The following is a 15,745-nucleotide window of genomic DNA, read 5'->3' on the forward strand; positions in this document are numbered from 1 at the left end:
ATATTTCTTTTCTAATTTATAAATAGGAAAACAGGAATCTATTTTGGATGGAAAGAGATGACACGTAGGGAATAAGAGTGATAAGGTGACAAATATACTGATAGAAAATGCTCAGGCTTTTGTTCAACACTTAAAACAGCAAGGTCTTCTCGCATAAACAGGATCACATGACGTGTAAAGCCACGTGAAATTCATTTTTATTTCTAACAGTTATGAGCGAGTGTCTGTGTTTACACGTGCTCGGGTATGAAAGGAAGAGCAAAGAACAAAACACACAAGACATGAAAGGGATGTTAGATATGGCAGAGCTAAAGATAAGGTGGAACCAAAAAAAATGCAAGGGGAGCAAGAAGTGTGAGAAAAGTATGGGGAAGCCCTACATTTGCAATTACGAATTATTGTGAAATTAATCCGTTGAAAAATTTCATATATGAAAGATAAAGAACTGGATGGAAAGCGGAAATTTAGTTATGCAAGTAGCGATTAGAAGTAAATGGTTAAGGAATTGAAAACAAATAAAAATCACTCCACTGGTGATAGCACATATATGGAATTGCCAGTGTAGGATAATATGATACTAAGATCCTCTGATAGTGAAGCACTGGAACCTAGTTGACTTATTTTTTACTCCAGATTTTCCAGTAGTCTGGTTTTTTCTCAAAATTAGTGGGATTGATTGCTTATGGTATGGAAATAGTTTCGGTTATTAGCCTGCTGCTGAAGAGTGAAAAGAGCTACCAAGATAAGATACCAGATAAGAAACCTTAGTGGGAGCATATGAATATGGGATCAAGAAGACAATACAGTATATGGTCGAGTTGTGGCCGAGACGTGGTTGCTGCTTGAGAATATTTCCTAACAACAAAGAACTGTCGCCGCACATGACGGCTATTGTTTGCAATGCTGCAAATGATATACATTTAGTGCAATTATGCTTTCTCTACGCTACACTGCCATTGTGAGGTCGCTGTGGTCTTTCTGGAGTTGTTCCTTCTGCTGCTTTTCTTTCACGCTTCTCTTGCCGTCACTCCCCAACACGCTCGAGTGACCGAAATCTGGAGGAGCGAGAATGCGATGCGTTTTCGGAGAGCGGCTCCACTCCGCAACCACTGCTCGCAGCACAAAAGCACCATCACCGCCAGCACAACCGTTTCCCTGGCTCGTTGGGCTGCATGCATTTTGCAGCATTAGTGTGCATTTGAGCGCGTTTGCAGTCCCTGCGCCCAATCACACGCCACTGATAGTCCTGAAAAGAAAGCAGCACAAGAAACAGGCAGCAGGCTCCGAAGCAGCACCAGCACCAGCACCAGCAGCCGGCGCGCGACCAGCACTGGCCTGCTGGCGGTGGTGCACAAGCCGGGCGTGGACCGGTTCCGAAGCAGCGATTCCAGCGATTCCAGCAATTAAAGTATTGGGTGTGGTAATATTATTTGGCACTGACCGCGTAGTTCCGGCTAAACAGCGGTTGCGATCAGCCATTTGCCCTGTTCCCAAAAACAACCACAAAGCGACACATCCACTCGCTTTTGTTTCCACCTTGCAATGTTTTTCATCTGGGTCTAGTTTTTTCTCATTTTCTTTTGATTTTTTTTTCTTTCTTTCCTTCGCTTTCTTATCGATATATAAAGAACTGCTCTTTCTCGTTTTTTCTGTTTCCTTCTTTCTCTGTTTTATATCCCTGATTCCCATTTTCTCTTGCATTTCTCTTTATAACTCTCTATTTCCCGTTACATATCGTTATCAATCACTACTAACATATACCAATCACTATTCCCTTTTCCCACTTTCTTTTCCACTTTCTTTCCCAGTCTTTCCTACTATAATGAACACAATTTATCATAATAGAACCTCGTCTGCTGCGAGTGATGTTGATCCCTTCTCAATTCCTGATGTTTATTACGGCCCCAAAACTGATCCATCCAGATCAAGGCTAAATAGAGTCAGAACCTTTTCTGTCCACACTGTCAAACCACTCAAGTTCTCTTCATCTAATAATAACAATTCCTCAATTAGCTCTGCTGCCACCAGCTCTTCCAGCTCTACTTCCTCAAACTCTTCTCCCTTCAATTTCAACTTCAAACTCAAAAGAAGATCAAGTCAAGATGAAAGGACCGTTGTTAATCGAAAATTCCTTATCACAAACATTGACGCAACTTTAAAACAACTATTGGAAAACGAAGACACAGACAAAAACTATCAAATCACTATTGAAGATACCGGCCCAAAAGTCCTCAAATTAGGTACCGCCAACTCTAATGGCTTCAATAAATTCGATATCAGAGGCACTTACATGTTGTCAAACTTGTTACAAGAATTAACCATTGCTAAAAGATTCGGTAGGGTTCAAATGATCTTGGATGAGTCAAGACTAAACGAAAACCCAGTAAAAAGATTAACAAGAATGATCAGAACACAATTTTGGAAAGCTCTCACAAGACAATTGGACAATAACAATATCGCTGCAATGGCCAATGACACCAAAATCGATACCCCAGAGGCAAAGCTTCCAAGGCTTTATATTCCTCACTCTTGCCACGACCAATTCCAATTCTTTTCGGAAATTGCTGATTCAAATCCCCATTTCAACTTGCAAGTCGAATACTTGCCTGAATTTATTACCCCAGAATACGTCAAATCAATCAACCATAAACCTGGTTTACTAGCCCTAGCTATGAGAAAAGTTTACGATCCAAATACTGATTCATTCACCCTAAAAAGTTGGCCCTATGTAGTTCCGGGTGGTAGATTCAATGAACTATACGGCTGGGACTCTTATATGATTGCTCTTGGTCTCTTAATCGACAACAAAATAGAACTAGCTAGAGGCATGGTTGAAAACTTCATCTTTGAAATACAACACTATGGCAAAATCTTAAACGCAAATAGATCCTACTACCTTTGTCGTTCTCAACCCCCATTTCTAACTGACATGGCCATAAAAGTTTACCATAAATTAATTGAAACAGGCAACGATTCAATTGAATCCCTAGACTTTCTAAAAAGATCCTTAAATGCTTCAATAAAGGAATACAACACTGTCTGGTGCTGTGCCCCAAGACTAGACCCCAAAACTGGTTTATCAAGATACAGACCTGATGGTTTAGGTATCCCCCCAGAAACTGAATCAACTCATTTCCACTCAATCTTGAAACCTTATGCTCAAAAACACAACTGCTCAATCGATGAATTTCAATCACTATATAATAGCTTAAAGATCCACGAACCAGATTTAGATGAATATTTCCTCAACGATAGAGCCGTCAGAGAATCCGGTCATGATACAAGTTATAGACTAGAAGGTAGATGTGCAAACTTGGCTACCGTCGATTTAAATGCTCTATTATACAAATATGAAATCGATATTGCCACCTTGATCAAAAACGTCTTTAATGACTCCTTTTTAAACTATGAAAATAAATTTGAATCTTCCCAAATTTGGCTTCAAAGAGCTCAAATCAGAAAAACTGCTATGAACAAATACTTGTGGAATGAATCAAAGGGCATCTTTTATGATTATGATACAATCCTAGAAAAACAATCAGACTACGATTCCGCTACTACTTTTTGGACTATGTGGTCCGGTCAAGCCTCTGACCATCAAGCAGAATTAATGGTCAAACATGGTATCCCTATGTTTGAAGAACTAGGTGGCCTAGTAGCTGGAACTGAAGAATCAAGAGGCATAATCTCCGTCGATAGACCAAATAGACAATGGGACTACCCCTTTGGCTGGGCTCCTCATCAAATGCTTGCTTGGGTCGGTTTAACAAAATACGGTTACGCTGAGGTCGCAAGAAGATTGGTCTACAGATGGCTTTATATTATGACAAAGTCTTTTGTTGACTATAATGGTATCGTTGTTGAAAAATATAACGTTACAACTGGTACTGATCCTCATAAAGTTGATGCTGAATATGGTAACCAAGGCGCTGATTTTAAAGGTGTTGCAACTGAAGGTTTTGGCTGGGTTAACGCTTCTTATATCTTTGGTTTGACATTTTTAGGAAGTCATGCTCAAAGAGCCTTGGGTACTTGTACTTCTCCCGACGTCTTCTTTTCAAGATTATCAGCTTCAAATAAATCAATCAACTAATTAATTAACTAATTAATTCTCATGTTTTTTTTGGGTTTTTTTGTTTTGATTTATTGATTCTAAAATTGTCAATTGTTCTTTATTCTAATGACATAATCTCATGATTGCTTTACTATTATTATCACTATCATCATCATCTGCTATAACAATACCTCTTATTACTATTATTAATATTATTATTATTCATCATTGAAAACTTAATGTTAAATCAATTTCCTATCCAATAGTTTTGGTTTTAAATTTTATCATTTTTATTATTATCACTACTTTTTGTTTTATATTTTGGTTGCCTTACTACATTATACTATATTATTAGTTTTATTATTCATAAGAAATTTTTTTTTATTTTTTTCTCATTCTTGATCTTCTGTTCAATTTCAATTTCAATTCTTTTAGTTTTCTTGCCTCTCTTTTGGGTAAAGTTAAAAGCCTTTTCCGGCTCTTTTACTATATATTTACTTTTGTTTTTTTATAAAATTAATTTTACAATTTATATTTGAAATACACACCATTCGATTTTAATTACACCATTCAATTTTATTTTCGCCATTCAATTTTATTTATCCATTGATTCAATGGACCCAAAAAAGATTGTTTTGGTGGCTATCAGCAATTTCTTCCCCCACAAAAAAAGCTTATCGCAAGCATCAAAGACAATTTTTCTGTTTTGGGAAATAAAAATTTTGTATTAAAAATATTTTAAATAATTAAAATAGAAATAAAAATAAACATAAACGTAAAAATAAAATCAACATAATAAAAAAGGGAAGAAAGAATTTAAATCGAAAATCTTGGAAATAATATACAAACGATAAAGTGAAATGATAAAGTAAAAACAGATGATAAAACCTAATACTAGAGCAAACCGAAAACTCTCGTTACTCAATTGCATGATTTAAAGTACAAAATCGCTTCGGATAGCAGTGAAGATAGATCCAACTTCTTTACCTGCTAAGAGACCAATCGCTAAACAAATTGAGAAAATGATTAATTTTGAGAGCGAAATAAAATCTGTTGGGAAAAATTGAAAACAGTTTGAACAATTTAAATAATCCAACACCACTTTTTTAATCATTAAAAAATAAACTCCGTAATAAAAAAAACACAAAATAAACATTGTGTAGAAAACATGGTTTACTATGAAAGAAATAAAAAAATAAACAATTTTAAAAGAAAAGGTCAAATAAAAGACAAACTTTTTCAAGATTTGAATAAAATTCATCAAAAATGAGTAATTGATATTATTACCATCACTGTTTAGTTTTTCGAAAATTTTATCAAATTCGTTTAAAGTTGAGGAGAATTTGTTGAAAAAACTTAAAGTTGAATTCTCAAAATTGGTCTTTTGAGCTTCTATATTTTCAATAGTATTTAGCATAATTTTATTAATTAGACGAGTTTGGTCGATTGTATCATTATTTAGTTTAATTATGGTTGAGTTGAAGTCATTGACAAAGTTGTTGAATTGGTTTGAAAATGTTTTTGAATTTTCATTAATTAAATTGAAATTTGATATTGAATTATTGATGATATTATTTACGTCGTTAAAATGAACTGATTTAATTTCATTAATTTTATGGATATATTCTAGATTATTTAGTTCATTTGAAATTTCGTTTAAATTATCAAAGATGTCTGGCAAAATTTCATTGAATAAGATTTGGTTAATTTGGGATTTGAACAAAATCAAGTTATCTTCGATTTGATTATTTAGATTTAAATTAGTGATTAGAGAGTTGTTTAAATTCTGGTTAAAATCTGATAGTATTTTGTTATTGAAGCTATCTGATATATTCATGTAATTTTTAAAATTGTCTTGGAATTGTTTGATTATATGAATTGAGTTGTCTTTAAATTTTTCATATTTTATAAAATTTTCATTTAGTTCTTTGTTGAATTTATTGTAAAACGTTGTTAAATTTAAGTGTAACTGTAGTATTTGGTTTTTCTCGTATGGTAAAGATTGTTGAGAACAGCCATAGTTGACTAATTTAAAACAAGCATCGTAAGTGGTCCAATATTGGGGTGATTTAAAAATTTCTTGAATACAATTGTTATGGTCTGAAGTATATTGTTTAGATTCGTATTTAATTAGGTCTTCTTCGAATTTTTGAAGATTGTGGTCTTGACTATCATAGTTATTGTTATTGTTATTATCGTGTGAATAATCGTAGTCGTATAATTTTTTGCATTGATAGGGATAGTCAATTTCATTAGCTTTTAATTGACAAATAGCCAATGATAAGGCAGCATAAGATTTGATTTGGCCAGTCAATTGATCATAGTCATAGGTGCACTTTTGGATGATTGGATCCAAGTATTTAAAAGTGCATTCTGAATCGTAATCGTAGTTTTGTTTTAAAATGTCCAAGTCCTTGATGGAAGAGTATTCAAAGTATTTTGAGTTTAGTATAAGCGATTCATGTCTTTGAATAATTTTGTCGATCAAGTTGTGATTATCAAAAGGAGAAAAATTCTTTGTGTGATTGTCGTCGTCAGTGCTATTATTATTATTATTATTATTATTATTATTATTATTATTATTATTATTAGATCTACTTTCATCTCTGAGATTGTTGTGATTTGAAGTGGAGATTTGTTTCCAGGACAAGGAGAAAGAATAGGACAGAGCCAATATGAAGAATGAGTAGGGAATCCAAGGCAATCTCATTGTGAGTATAAACAGAAAATTGAAACAGAAAAGGAGAGGAGCCAACGAGGGCTCCATAGAGACGACAGAGAGGATGAGAGAGACATTATATCTGATTGTAATTGAAGGTGTTTTGGAGAAAGTGGTTTATCAGTGGTTTTATCTGGGATTATATAAGGCATGTCTAATTGGGACGGGGACCCAGAGGGGTGGTGCCGTGAAAGTGTTTGAAAAGAAGCGATAAAGAATTAAAAGTGAAGAGGGAGAGAAGAAGAGAAGGGTGGTGGGAAAGCGTTGAACGATGCAAGAAAGGTTACAGAAAACGAGGTGTATAAGTTATAGACTATAAAAAAACAATCGATAATAACCAGGAAGATATAAATCAGAAAGAAAAAAGAAGAAAAAGAAGAAATAAGGAAGCAAAACAAGAGTAGAGTGAAACTAAATATGGAAGGATGTATCATAGATTTTTCTTTGATGAGTTTTCATCTTCTTCGAATATCAAATTGTCCTCATTATTACTGAAACTATTACTATAATTGTGGCCATTATGGTTATTGAAGCTGTTATTAAAGTTGAAGTTGTTGAAATTATTAAAGTTGTTGTTGTTGCTATTATTGTTGATATTGATATTATTGCTATTAATGGAGTTATCATTAAAGTTATATTCATTTGAGGGTATATTTAAACCTGCTGTCATTGAGGCTCTCCTTGAGTTTGGATTTGAGTTGAAATTTGAGTATGATAGCATTAGCGGTGTCATAGATATCTCACCATTTGGGGTTTGAACAGGGTTTAATTTTGGGGACAAGTAACCGAAATTGACATTGTTGATGTTGGTTATGTTGATGTTATGGCTGTTATTATTGTAGTTATTACTGTTGTAACTGTTACTAAAGTTTATGTTATTATTATTGTTATTGTTATTGTTATTGTTATTGTTATTGTTATTGTTATTGTTATTGTTATTGTTAGTGTTGAAATTATTTATTGGTATATTATTTATTGAATTTTTTCTTGCAGAGCCAATGTTAAGGCCATTGAAATGAAACTCGTTTGTAGGACTTAGAGCTTTAGTGTTACCAAAATTGTTATTGTTGTTATTTATTGAGTAAACATTGGAATTTGATAAAGACAAATTGCTGACCGAGGTTGTCAAGTAGCTGGTAGGATTCATGTTCACATTCAATCCTGAATGTGGATTTAGATTTGGATTAGGATTAGGATTTGATAGCAAAAAACTGGTGTTGAAAGATGAGGATAAAGATTCGGGCAAGCCCTGACCTGATAGCATGTATTTCGATGGAGAGCCAGTCACAGATGTTGGACCCAAGCTTGGAGAGTCAGGAGTGCCAATTATTAGCTTATCATTTTGTATTATTGGGTTGTTTATAGGGATAGTCTTGGGAGAGGTGTAGGACTTGGCCAAGTTGGAGGAAGAGGGAAGTCTGGAGCTCAATAGAGACGATGAATGGTAGTGCTGGTGTCTCTTTTGATGCGTGGATTGTAAGACATTTCTGGACCATTTTAGATTGTTGTTTGTCAAGGAGGATAGCTTGGAAGTGGAGTTGGAGTTGGAGCTGTTTAGGCCAGTGAGAGAACTCAAGTTTGAATTTGAAGTTGAGTTGGGATTTGCATTTAGGCCTGAGGCTGTTTCGTTGATGGGCTTCATGGGGCTTCCAAGAGGATCTGGCAGCTGGTCAGGACGAGAGTCCTCCACGACGTTGGAGAGACAGGAGCTATGGTTGGAGAGGTTAAGCGATAGCAAGGAAATGGTGGAGGAGGTGGGCACTATCCTGCCATTTATCTTGGTGTTTTTGTCGACAGAGGTAGCCACCAAGCTTGGGGACGTCAACTGGAACTTGGAGTTGCTGAGGTTGATGTTTCTGGCGTTGGCGTAGCGTAGCTCAGGTGAGCTGGAGGAAGACCTGGGGGACCTGGGGCTCGAAAGCACGTCCTCCACAGACTTGACACACTTGTTCAGACCCATCGCTGCTGCTGCTGCTGCTGCTCTGAGCTTGTTTCTCTTCTCTTCTTCTGTCCTCCGTGCCCTCTGCACACGTGCCCAGCGCTTCTCGTGCTTCTCGTGCTTCTTCGCCCGCTGCCTCCTTTGCTGCTTTTACCTCCCACCACCATGTCTGCGTTGTCTCGCCCCTTGCTCTTGTGGTTGTACAACGTCTTGCAGCCCGTATGTATGTCATTTGCTTCTTCTGCTTCTTCTACTGCCCACTAACACCCACCAGGAATACTCAGATGTACCCAGAACCTACCAGGACACTGCTGTCGTCCTTCAGGCCTTTCCCTCCTTGAGAGCCAGAACAAAGATATACACCTTTTCCAATGGCACTGATCGCTTGTTGTTGAACTTGCATGGTACTGTGCCCTCCTTCTTCAATGCTGTCTCCTACAAGATTCCTGTCGAGATCTGGTTGCCTACAGACTACCCACTCTCGCCTCCCACAGTCTACGTGGTTCCCTCCAGCGACATGATCATCCAACCAAGCAACTACATTGACAACAATGGCAAGTTCTACAACCCCTACCTATCCAACTGGTCTTCAAACAGCCAGACTCACACCCAAAACTCGTCTTTATTGCAGCTATGCAACATTCTATCAACCTGTTTCAGCAAACAGCCCCCATTATACTCAAAGCCCAAGAGCTTGAACACTCCTAATAACCACTACCAAAACCACACTTCTCCTCCAGCAACCCCAGTGAAACCTCCACGACCCACAAGCATACCTTCATTGACTTCCCTAGTGTCTTCTAATTTAAACTCTCCTCCTCCTCCTTTACCTCGCAAACCGACCTCAAACCCTGCCTTGCCCCCAAAGCCATCTTCAATTCATTTAAATGCTCGTTCAAATGTTTATTCAAACGTTCCTCCAGACTTACCTGGAAAACCACTTTCTCATTCAAGAAACAATTCAACTTCTTCCCTACCGCCAAGACGTCCTCCAAAACCTATAGAACTCGAAATGAAAAGACTATCAATTCAAAATCAATTGCCAAATCAAAATATACAATTCCTAGAACCAGATCTACTTGACAGTGATGATAATCATAACATCATCAACAACAACAACAACAACAACAATGATAACAACAATACTGACAACGCTAACGCTAACACTAACACTAACACTAACACTAACGATAATAACCAATTTGATTCAGAAAAACAAAAAATCTTAAAAAATATTCAAACCTCTCTAGTCAACTTGATTAAATCAGATTTTGACCCCTTTGTTACCATCGCAGACTCCCAATTACTCAAACTCAAGAATGCCATATCTCAACTAGAAAACTTGTATAAATACGAAAACGACTCTCTAGTCTACTACAAAGAATCCATATCAACAAACGAAAAAATCCTAAATGAAAAAACCCTAGAAGCCCAAAATGTCATCAATACCGCTGACACTTTACCTGATCCAAACGTTGAAGAAATCATCTGCGCTGAAACTGTCCTCTTCAATCAACTATATCACCTAGTATCAGACGACACTGCAATATCTGACACTCTATACGCTTTAAACAAAGCCTACGATTCAGGCAAAATCTCCTTCGATTCCTTCTTAAAATACTCAAGAAATCTTTCAAGAGATCAATTTTTTAAAAGAGCTCTAATAAATAAAATCGTCAATCTATCTGGTCTCGATGATTCAACAGACTACTAATGTTAATTATAGAATAAAATAATAAAAAACTATACCTTTTTTTATATTTTTATATTTTTATATTTTTATATTTTTACATTTTCACATTTTCACATTTTTATATTTTGAAAACCCTATTAAACTACCAATCAACAAATAATAAAAAATCTAAGTTAAGAAAGAATAAAAAGTAAAATATTACAAAATCAAGACAACATCAAGATATAAGATAAATTAAAATAACTTTTTTTAATTTTTAATTTCTAGTCTCTAATTTGTCTCTAATTTCTAATTTTCAATTTCTTAAGTTATTTTCTCTTCTGATCTTTACTGATTTAGCCAAATTCAACAAAACCTTTTCGGTATCTTCCCAACCTATACAAGCATCTGTGATCGAACAACCGTATACCAACGCATCTTTCCCACCATCTTCTTTGCTTGGAACATCTTGTCTGCCTGCAACTAAATTACTCTCAATCATTAAGCCACAAATAGCTTCCGAACCTTTTTCAAGTTGTTTGCAAACATCTTGAGCAACTAATGGCTGATTATTGTGGTTTTTATTCGAATTTCCATGTGAACAATCAACCATTATTTTGGGGCCTTTGTGATTTTCATTTATAATCTTAGCTTTTATCAATTCTTCTTCAGCTTTTTTAACCGATTTCTCATCGAAATTCGTTCCCGATTTCCCGCCTCTTAAAATGATAAATGTATCATCATTGCCTTCAGTTCCAACAATAGCTACAATACCGGGCTTGGTAACAGATAAGAAATGATGAGGATGAGCAGCAGCTCTTATAGCATCAATTGCAACACCCAAAGAACCATCAGTACCATTTTTGAAACCAACAGGAAAGGACAATCCTGACGCCAACTCACGATGCAACTGGGATTCAGTTGTTCTTGCGCCAATTGCACCTACTGAAAATAAATCAGATAAAAATTGAGGAGATATAGTATCCAACATTTCACCAGCAATTGGTAATTTTTCAGTCAAATTGACAAACAATTTTCTTGAAATTCTTAATCCCTCATTAATATTGTATGATTCATCAATGTGTGGATCATTAATCAAACCTTTCCAACCAACAGTTGTTCTTGGTTTTTCCAAATAGGCTCTCATGACAATGTGTAATTCGCCTTTGACTCTATTATTCAATTCATATAATCTATCGCAATATTCTAAAGCAGCTTTGGGATCATGGATTGAGCATGGCCCAATAACAATTATCAACCTGTCATCTTCGCCATTTAATATTCTGCGAGAATCGTCTCTACCTTTAAGAATCACATTTTTCGAGGTTTCAGATAATGGGAATTGATGCTGCAATAAATCAGGAGGAGTTAAAGGATCGTAACCTTTGATTCTCCAATCTTCTAACCTTGAACGGTCACCAACATGCTCGTTTTCAAGAAACATTTTATACTGAACCATAGTTGAAATGAAAAAAATAAAAATAAAAATCGGAAAAATTTTATGAAAATTAAGAAAAGTTAGTATGATGAAACTAAAAAACAATAAAAAAACTAGAATCAAGAAAAGAATAGGAAAAACAGAAACTATTGAAAGAAATCAATTTCCGATTTATTTTTTTGTTTTGTTTTTTTGATATTGGATTTTTCCAGGCTCTTTCCAAATATGTCGGTCGAGAAAATTGTGTGGAGCAATAAACATTTTAAAAGCTCAACTATTATGAAGAAGAACCACAAACACCATAAAATTAAGAAGATTACTCTCCATTATTAAACCATTTAACCATTTTTTTTTCTATTTTCTATTTTCTATTTTCTCTTCTCTTCTCTTTCTCTTTTCTGCGTATCCTTAACATTTGTTCTCTTTTAATGTCTTTTGAAACACAAAACCCAGATTAGATTTGATTAGATTAGATTAGGCTACTTACAACCATTTTGAAATAGATAATCTAGATATGTACAGATAGAATAAGACCTTGTCAGCCAATAGTAATTTACAGATAAGTAATAAGGAGATGAAAAGTAAAATAATATAATACAAAATTAAAGCTTAAATACGTTCAAGATGGAAAAAATTTTGAAGATGAGAAACAAATTTTTTTTGGCAGCTTTGAAATGTCGAATTTAGTCATAGTTGCAGAGATGCAGAAACAGGAGAAATCGGACGCAAAAAAGGAATTGGGCGGTGGCCAGGTGCGATAAACGTGGGCTGGCCCTGCAAAATCAGAACGCCGGCTCAACACAATTCTTGTAGATGAGAAGAATTTACTGGAATTACAGCCATCTTGTGATAATGTGTATATTAAAATGAAAATCAGATAATCTATAGAGAATAACGACTATTGGCAGCTCGAGACGCACAGGCTGGGTGGTGCCAAAACGATTAGTCTAGTTGTCGTACTTTCCAAATTCCGAGATCCAGTATTGACGCAAATGTTTTCTCTCTCCAATCTTGGTGATTTCAGCCACTTCTTCGTCAGTTAATGAGAAGCTATAGACATTGGGAATTTCAGCAAATCTCGTTTCGTTGGAGGTAGTGGTAATTGGCAATACTCCTTTTTGAATGGTCCATCTTAGCAATAATTGGGTTTCCGACTTGTTGTACTTAGCACTTAATTGCTTTAAATATGACAACAACTTATCTGTTTTTTTTTCTTCTTCGGATAATTTGTACAATGGAGCTAAGGGAGAATAAGCTTCTAGCAAAATTCCGTTTTCTTGAGCAAAATCATAAATTCCTGGTGTTTGATTTTGCAAATAAGCACTGTATTCAATTTGGTTGACTTGTGGTTTATATTTAGCTTCTTCCAAGATTTCCTTTAAATCTTCGACTGAAAAGTTTGAAACACCAATGTTTTTGACTAAACCTTCCTCGTAAGCCTTTTCTAAGTATTTCCATGCTTCGACTTTGGAGAAACCATGGGTTTCCTTTTTGATGAATGGAGCATGTAATAAATATAAATCAATGTATTCAATTTGCAATCTTTTTAAACCGGCTTTAATTGCTTCGTATGGATTGGCTTCAGTTGATCTTGCTTTGTAACTGCCATCACCAGCAAAATATTTATTGGTGATCCAGATGGATTCTCTGCTTTTTTTAATTTTTTTTAATGCTAATCCAGTTTCTGAATCTGTGTTATAAACTTCAGCACCATCAATATGAACAAAGCCATAATCAACAGCCTTGACCAAATTTGAAACCAATTTTTCATCAATTTCATCTCTACCATACTTGTACCACTTGGTGCCAGTACCATAACCAATTGCTGGAATTTTAGCATCAGTATTTGAGAGTACAAAGTGTTCACCTGTAAAAGCAACCATTGTTTAATAATAATAGAAATTGGGGTGATATTGAATTGAAAAAGATACGAGAAATTCGAGAGAGAAGAAGAAAACAATAATCGAAATTGTAATTCAACGGAAAATATTCAATTAAAGGGTAATTGCTAGCTCAATTGAATTTGAAAATATGGAGATTCGATTTATCTTTTATATGAACTGTATAATTATCTTGGGGTTACAATAATTACTAATGCAATTCTATGATTACCTCAGTAATTGAGATTTTGTGTGCAACAGCACCTGATATAACATAACTACTGGGATATTCTGTCATAATCTTTGCTGTGGAGAGCAATTCACAACTGTGATTTTACCTGTGTAAACACAATTAGAAAGCTTGCATCTTACAAAATTATGCAATTAATTGGGTTTTCACTGTTTCACAAGATTGTTTATATTATACAGGCGTGTGTATGTGTGTATATGCATGTGTATGCGTTGGTATCGTTCATATATTTTATTTTTTGTATTTCTTATGTTCTATTTTCTAACATAAAACTATGAAGCAAACGACAAAGAAGTCTATAAATTAGATTCATGCTTGTTTTTTTCAAAGAAATAATTGACTTTCCATTCAGTGCCTTTTTTAGTTCCCAAATGGTCAATTATATCTTTTTTATTTTTAAGATCAAATCGTCTAATCTTTGACAAGATCTCATCATCTTTTGGTAATGTATAATTATAGGGATATTGATCAAATTTTTTAATTGAGATATCTCCATGGGCTAAATCTGGGTAGGGAATATTGTCATTAAGTTTTAATAAATAATCGATTTGATCCTTTGAGATATCATGAATTGACTCGAATTTCCAAATTGGGTTATTTGTCTTTAAGATTAGTTTTTTATTAACACCTTCGTTAAAATCGTTTAAATTTTTATTGATCATAATATTTTGTGCACTTATTAGTTCTTGTTTTAATGCATCATAATTATTTGAATTAGATCCAAGTTTTAATAAGTTAAAGCTTAATTTTAAGGATAACAAAGATTTGTCGCCTTTTAATAGTATGTCTAAAGTTTCTTGATAAAATCTATTAGTGGCTTTATGTGATTCCAATTCATTGAACAATCCGTCAATATCATTTTTAAATCGAGTGAATAATTGATCAATTAATTTTAATTCATGAATTGAATATTTAAATTTGTGATCTGATGGAATTGTATTTGAATAATTCTCTAAAACATTATTGATTTCGTTATAAACCCCATCAATATTGTTATAATGAGATAAACTTAAATTAACTAAATCGTTTTTAACATCGTCAAACTTCTCAAAATCAATGAAATGAGTAGCAGTGCCTGCAATTAAATTATCATAACCTAACAACTGTTCACCTGTTAATGCTAAATAGTAACCCAAATGATCATCTAATTTTGGTAATAAAAATGTGGTACCAACATCTGGAAAAAACCCGATAAACATCTCAGGCATTGCAAGTCTGGTTGTATTGGTAGCAATTCTAAATGGTGTATGACAACTTAATCCTACTCCACCACCCATGGTAATTCCATTGATAAACGAGATAATAGGCTTTTCATAACAATAAATCGTCAACAAATAGTTCATTGAATATTCAAAATAAAACAATTCACAGCTTTTCAGGATATCGTCGTTCAAGTTATTTGTGCAGCACTCAACAACATCACCACCTGCACAAAAGGCCTTGGGAATGTTTGATTGAAGAATAATCAATTTGATTGAAGGATCAGAATGAATCCTGAGTAGTTCATTGAAAATCAATGAACACATATTCAAATTCAATGAATTGAGCTTTCTTGGACGATTCAATGTGATAATTTTAACATCATTTTTGGTCTCAAACAAGACCTCATCTTGAACAGAATTTTTAGTCATTGTGGATACTGGCGAAACAATGAAAAAGAGAAGAAAGAAGAGAAGACCAATGCAATTTATACAATTCAGCAGCCAACAAACTAAAGCTCATCAACCCGAGATAACAACCCAAAAACAGTCTCTCAGCAGAAAAGTCCCCAGCTTCCTTTGATCAGACGCTTT

General features: G+C 34.7%; 8 protein-coding genes across 8 annotated transcripts; 2 read left to right on the top strand and 6 right to left on the bottom strand.

Annotated features, from left to right (window-relative positions):
* Positions 1 to 1,227: 1,227 nt before the first annotated feature.
* On the bottom strand, positions 1,228 to 1,479 carry ASCRUDRAFT_78899 (uncharacterized protein; the record flags this gene model as incomplete). The annotated part of the gene is made up of 1 exon (XM_020194307.1): positions 1,228 to 1,479. One exon carries the CDS (start codon positions 1,477 to 1,479, stop codon positions 1,228 to 1,230), a length of 252 nt encoding a protein of 83 aa, XP_020050232.1.
* An 85-nt stretch (positions 1,480 to 1,564) lies between these two features.
* ASCRUDRAFT_73663 (alpha,alpha-trehalase) lies at positions 1,565 to 4,532 on the top strand. Its single transcript, XM_020192384.1, has one exon. The coding sequence runs from the start codon at positions 1,823 to 1,825 to the stop codon at positions 4,091 to 4,093; it is 2,271 nt and encodes a 756-aa protein (XP_020050233.1). The 5' UTR covers positions 1,565 to 1,822; the 3' UTR covers positions 4,094 to 4,532.
* Positions 4,178 to 6,764, bottom strand: KAR5 (Kar5p; the record flags this gene model as incomplete). The annotated part of the gene is made up of 2 exons (XM_020191209.1): positions 4,178 to 4,247; positions 5,290 to 6,764. 2 exons carry the CDS (start codon positions 6,762 to 6,764, stop codon positions 4,178 to 4,180), a joined length of 1,545 nt encoding a protein of 514 aa, XP_020050234.1.
* Positions 6,765 to 7,026: 262 nt separating this feature from the next.
* Positions 7,027 to 8,929, bottom strand: ASCRUDRAFT_73664 (uncharacterized protein). The gene has a single exon (XM_020192385.1). It carries the CDS (start codon positions 8,731 to 8,733, stop codon positions 7,204 to 7,206), a length of 1,530 nt encoding a protein of 509 aa, XP_020050235.1. The 5' UTR covers positions 8,734 to 8,929; the 3' UTR covers positions 7,027 to 7,203.
* Positions 8,878 to 10,426, top strand: STP22 (ubiquitin-binding ESCRT-I subunit protein STP22; the record flags this gene model as incomplete). Its single annotated transcript, XM_020190229.1, has 3 exons — positions 8,878 to 8,931; positions 8,987 to 9,605; positions 9,924 to 10,426. 3 exons carry the CDS (start codon positions 8,878 to 8,880, stop codon positions 10,424 to 10,426), a joined length of 1,176 nt encoding a protein of 391 aa, XP_020050236.1.
* Positions 10,427 to 10,661: 235 nt separating this feature from the next.
* Positions 10,662 to 12,366, bottom strand: ARO3 (3-deoxy-7-phosphoheptulonate synthase ARO3). The gene is made up of 2 exons (XM_020192386.1): positions 12,310 to 12,366; positions 10,662 to 11,834 (listed from the first exon to the last, which is right to left on the bottom strand). The coding sequence occupies exons 1-2, from the start codon at positions 12,313 to 12,315 to the stop codon at positions 10,701 to 10,703; spliced, it is 1,140 nt and encodes a 379-aa protein (XP_020050237.1). The 5' UTR covers positions 12,316 to 12,366; the 3' UTR covers positions 10,662 to 10,700.
* Positions 12,367 to 12,876: 510 nt separating this feature from the next.
* ASCRUDRAFT_73667 (Aldo/keto reductase) lies at positions 12,877 to 13,873 on the bottom strand (the record flags this gene model as incomplete). Its single annotated transcript, XM_020192387.1, has 1 exon — positions 12,877 to 13,873. A coding segment is annotated over exon 1 (686 nt), but the record flags the coding sequence as incomplete, so codon positions are not given.
* Positions 13,874 to 14,094: 221 nt separating this feature from the next.
* Positions 14,095 to 15,714, bottom strand: ASCRUDRAFT_73668 (mitochondrial 37S ribosomal protein mS47). The gene has a single exon (XM_020192388.1). It carries the CDS (start codon positions 15,581 to 15,583, stop codon positions 14,249 to 14,251), a length of 1,335 nt encoding a protein of 444 aa, XP_020050239.1. The 5' UTR covers positions 15,584 to 15,714; the 3' UTR covers positions 14,095 to 14,248.
* Positions 15,715 to 15,745: the final 31 nt, after the last annotated feature.

Source organism: Ascoidea rubescens (assembly GCF_001661345.1).
Source record: "Ascoidea rubescens DSM 1968 unplaced genomic scaffold ASCRUscaffold_1, whole genome shotgun sequence".
Classification (NCBI taxonomy): Eukaryota; Fungi; Ascomycota; class Saccharomycetes; order Ascoideales; family Ascoideaceae; genus Ascoidea; species Ascoidea rubescens.

Coding starts and splice junctions, on each gene's coding strand:
- ASCRUDRAFT_73663 (XM_020192384.1), top strand. CDS start 1,823: ATGAACACAATTTATCATAATAGAACCTCGTCTGCTGCGAGTGATGTT.
- ASCRUDRAFT_73664 (XM_020192385.1), bottom strand. CDS start 8,733: ATGGGTCTGAACAAGTGTGTCAAGTCTGTGGAGGACGTGCTTTCGAGC.
- ASCRUDRAFT_73668 (XM_020192388.1), bottom strand. CDS start 15,583: ATGACTAAAAATTCTGTTCAAGATGAGGTCTTGTTTGAGACCAAAAAT.